The sequence below is a fragment of the Notolepis coatsorum genome, assembly GCF_963971535.1.
Source record: "Notolepis coatsorum genome assembly, chromosome: 10".
Classification (NCBI taxonomy): domain Eukaryota; kingdom Metazoa; phylum Chordata; class Actinopteri; order Aulopiformes; family Paralepididae; genus Notolepis; species Notolepis coatsorum.
In genome coordinates, this window is record NC_140174.1 from 134,080,714 (window position 1) to 134,085,285 (window position 4,572).

General features: G+C 48.9%; 1 protein-coding gene across 1 annotated transcript; it reads right to left on the reverse strand.

Annotated features, from left to right (window-relative positions):
- Positions 1-2,057: 2,057 nt before the first annotated feature.
- LOC311235723 (uncharacterized protein) lies at positions 2,058-3,223 on the reverse strand (the record flags this gene model as incomplete). Its single annotated transcript, XM_084323189.1, has 1 exon — positions 2,058-3,223. Exon 1 carries the CDS (start codon positions 2,526-2,528, stop codon positions 2,058-2,060), a length of 471 nt encoding a protein of 156 aa, XP_084179315.1. The 5' UTR covers positions 2,529-3,223.
- Between the last annotated feature and the right edge of the window lie 1,349 nt (positions 3,224-4,572).

The following is a 4,572-nucleotide window of genomic DNA, read 5'->3' on the forward strand; positions in this document are numbered from 1 at the left end:
GGCATCCCCATAAATCTGTGGGAGGCTGGATAGACTGGCTCTTTAACAGACAGTGAGCTGGGTCCACGAGGCAGCCAGCACCCAGGACCCACACCTCAACAACCAGTCAGACAATGGAGGTCATCAACTACATCAATGAATCTAATACAAGGTCTACCTCCATGGTATGGAGTGGGTATACTGTATGCCCCCCCCCCCCCCATGCAAAATCTACCAGAGGACAAGATATGACTTTACCTCTATTGTAGTTCCTGTCTCGGCAAGATGTGTAAAGGGGAAATACAGATGAATGCGCGGGAAGAAATGATATAGATGATATAAGATGATTTTCAATCAACTCAGTCATTCATAAGAACTAGCATTCAGAGCTCTACTAAAGAAAATGTGATATTGTGTCATTTCAAGGGACTATCAGGGGGGTACAAAGGGCCTAAGCCCTGGGATCATGTCTAGCCTCGGGGGGCCAGGGCAGAGAGTGGAGCAGCCCTTGTGTAGTATCCCTTACCCTGTGAACCTGATATCAGGGCACATAATCCACACACAGTGTCCCCAGACCCCCCCAGGACACGGCCTTCTGACGGCACCACCATTGATACTGAAGACGCGCGGCTTTGATGTGGCCACAATGACGTTCAACCATGTCATTCATGAAGTTGTAGGTAGGCTAACCCCCCCCCCCCCCCACACACACACACACACACACACACACACACACACACACACACACACACACACACACACACACACACGTGCGCACATGCACACTCTGTCGTTTCTCTAATACTTAATCCATACCCAGCCCAGGTAAACCCGTTCACCTTTGACTAAGGAACATGTACTCCTAAAAAAGAGAGCGTGAGAGGAGGTTGTGAGCCAATAAAAAGGGATCTGTGTAAAGTGACCCCTAAAAACCTTACATCAGGGTGAGAAACCACATGCCTCAGTGGTCACAGTAAACAGAGTATTACCTCCCAGTCTCAGACTCACCACTTAAAAAAGATAAAATAGAGACATAAAATAAATAATAAACACTAAAGATGACAATAAAGACATAAAGGTGCAACACGGTCAGAAAATATAGATGTTTCGGTCGTGACCCTGTCAAAACAAACACCACCTTTGACGTTCTTCCATCCCATGCCACTTCCCATAAGTCACTTTGATTGAACGTGTGGTTTAGCGCTCCCGAGAGAGACATTAAAAGGTTCCATATACACTATACGGGGCGGGTAAGAGTGTACGCTCTATGCGTGTGTGTGTGTGCGTGCACACGCACGTGTGTGGTAGTAATAAGTGAGCACATGTGTCGTTGGTTGCTACATGATCACACACCCATTGGAGCATGTGAGTGCCCGCTGGCAGATAGGCACACACACGTAGCTCTAGCTCCATGGAAATACTGGGAGAATATACCCAGTATGCCGTCCCATATACTGCATACATAATTAAAAAAAAATATATGCAACCCGAATGTGGTTTGAATTGAAGTAAAGTTGAAGTTAAACTGCTTTACAGAAAATAATAAACAAAAAGCCTATTTAACTTGACACCATCGGAGAGAGAGAGGGGGAGAGGGTGTGTGTGTGTTTGAAAGCAGCAGTGGGATCGCGATTCATATCCTTCCCCCATCTGTCTCTTCCTCTGTGGTTGTTATCAGTGCTGTTTACCCTGTGGCTGTGAAGACCGGCTGATAGCGGTTCGGCTTATCTGCCCCTGCTCCTTTTTAAGCAATCTGAGAGCTACCATTATTGTGCCGAGTGTTTAGACAGAAGGGATATCAGTGGGGATGTCTGGTTTAAAACAAAAATACTCTAATCAGGAATGTTTCATCACTACCACCGACCGACATGGCTATTATCTGTGGACTGCTGGTCTGTGGGAATAAAGGGAGAAGGACATTTTCCTCAACAAATTCCATCGTTTATCCATCATGAGATTTCACATTTATTGTAATTTATTTACAATTTTCTCTGTGAAATTGCTGAAGAATAATTCCTGCTTCCTTAATTGTATCTATTTATTTTCATTGTATTTTACGTTGGAAAGTGTAATCTGAGTCACTTACTGAGAGGGTCATCCTTGCTCTTGGTCCCGTTGACTTTCCCGTTCTTATCAATCCTCAGGAAAAACTTCTGGAAGGAGAACAGCTTCCTCCTCCGTATGTCTCCTTGCAGGTGATTGTAGCTGCGCACGTGTCTCCCTTGTGGCCCCCCAGTCCGACCCAAGGGCGCCCCGGTGGCCCCGGGCCTGTCCCCGAACCCATGCTCAGAAATGTTCATGGGGGCTCTGTGAGCCCGCGGGCCCGGCCTGGGTCTGTCTCTGTGGGGCTGGTGGCAGACGGCCCCGGGCAGGGAGAGTGACAGGACCACCAGGGCTAGCAGCAGAGACAGAGAAAGGGAGGGAAGCAGTGACGTTGACCTAGACCTGGACCCGGTCCTGGCCCCGGAGCCCGAGTGAGCCCCTAACCCGGCCCTGGAGCGGGACGAGGCAGAGGCAGCCTTACTCCCTCCAGCAGCCCATCTGGTCATGGTAATGTGCTGTGTAAAGGACTGGAGGCAGCCTCAGAGCCTGGGACATGCTGCTGGGGGCGAGGGGAGGCTGGGTGGGCAGGGAGGGGATCCCTCCAGGGTCCGGGGTTGCAGAGAGATCTTCACCCCTGCTGCACACCGCTCTGTCCCCGGGGCTGACCGTCTGGTGCTCCGCGGGGCTGACTTTACAATAATGCAACTTTCTGTCCAGCACAGCCGCTGTGTTTTAGGAGGTGTTTTGATTAAGTCATCTATTTCCGTTTTGAAGAGTTAAAGGCTGATACATATCTAGCCTGCAGTCCACTCTGTCAAATAACCACAGCAATTGTGGATTACTTGGGAAATCCAATCGAAAATCAGATTTGCCACTTTTCCACCGAGTGTAAATAGTTCCTAGATTATTTGTGAAATCATCACTTTTGTCCCTGGCTGCTCAATTATGTGCCTCGTATTCCCAGATAGTTTCTTGAATGGTAATTCCACCCATAAAATGTCCCTTGACGTCCAAAAAAAGGAAGATATGTTGCACGTTAAATTATTATTATGTCCACCCTTGGAATAAGATATGATGCCCAAGCTGTTAGATGTTGCCGGCTTCCCTCCAAATGAGCACCGGGAGATTTTCAAATTTCATTATGAAGAGTAAAACGGAATCCAAAATGCCTGTCAATCCAAGTGTATTTGAGATGATCCATCTGTCCTCTTCTCTTCATTTGCTCCTCTCTCTCTCCTCATGGGTGAGCTTGAAATTGTGACATGTACTCTCTCTCTCTCTCTCTCTCTCTCTCTCTCTCTCTCTCTCTACCCTCAAGAGACTCCACCTTCAATAGGTACTGATGTAACTGTCTGGGGGGCAGAGGGAATAGAGGGACAACTCTCTCTCTCTCTCATCACTCGCTCTCTCTCTCTCTCTCCTCAGATGGCTCCTACTATAAGGGACCCCAGGTCTGGTCGTCTGGCAGTGCCTGTCTATGAAGCTGTGTGTAGGCTTCATATGTGTATGTGTGTACAGTGTGTGTGTGTGTGTGTGTGTGTGTGTGTGTGTGTGTGTGTGTGTGTGTGTGTGTGTGTGTGTGTGTGTGTGTGTGTGTGTGTGTGTGTGTGTGTTGTATAGCTGTGTAACTGTTTGCTATTTGATCCCTCCTTCTCTTCCTCAACACCCCCTCTCACATATGGGAGCAAGTACTGCTGTGTGTGTGTGTGTGTGTGCGTGCGTGCGTGCGTGTGTGTGTGCGTGCGTGCGTGCATGTGTGTGTGTGCGTGTGCGTGCGCACGTGTGTGTGTGTGTGTGTGTGTGTGTGTGTGTGTGTGCATGCCTACATTATGTCAGGGGATCCAGTTAGACACCTCTCCCTGGAGTAAAATACAGTGCAGATCCACAACATGGCATTAACATTATCATCAGTCAGCTATAAAGAGCCAATTGTAATCTAGCTCTGCCAGTGTGTATTGGCGTGCATGTGTTTCTGTTTCTCACGCTCTCTTTTTTAGGAGTACATGTTCCTTAGTCAAAGGTGAACGGGTTTACCTGGGCTAGGTATGGATTAAGTATTAGAGAAACGACAGAGTGTGCATGTGCGCACGTGTGTGTGTGTGTGTGTGTGTGTGTGTGTGGATGTGGATGCATATCTGAGTTAGGAAAGAGGGTTTTAGGACAATGAGAGGGGGAGAGAGGGGAGAGACAGGGAGGAGAGGAGAGAGAAGGGAAAGGAGGAGAGAGGAGAGAGAGGGCAGAGAGGGGAGAAAGGGGAGAGAGAGGGGGGAGAGGAGAGAGAAGGGAAAGGGGGGAGAGAGAAGAGAGAGGGGAGAGGGGGGAGAAAGGGGAGAGAGAGGGGGAGAGGAGAGAGAAGGGAAAGGGGGGAGAGAGAAGAGAGAGGGGAGAGGGGGGAGAAAGGGGAGAGAGAGGGGGAGAGGAGAGAGAAGGGAAAGGGGGGAGAGAGGAGAGAGCGGTGTAGGGAGGGGATATCATGGTTTATCAACGTACAGGGCAGGAAGTCTGGTAGTATTTGACCAGTCCTTGAGGTCACAGATTGTCACGGTGATT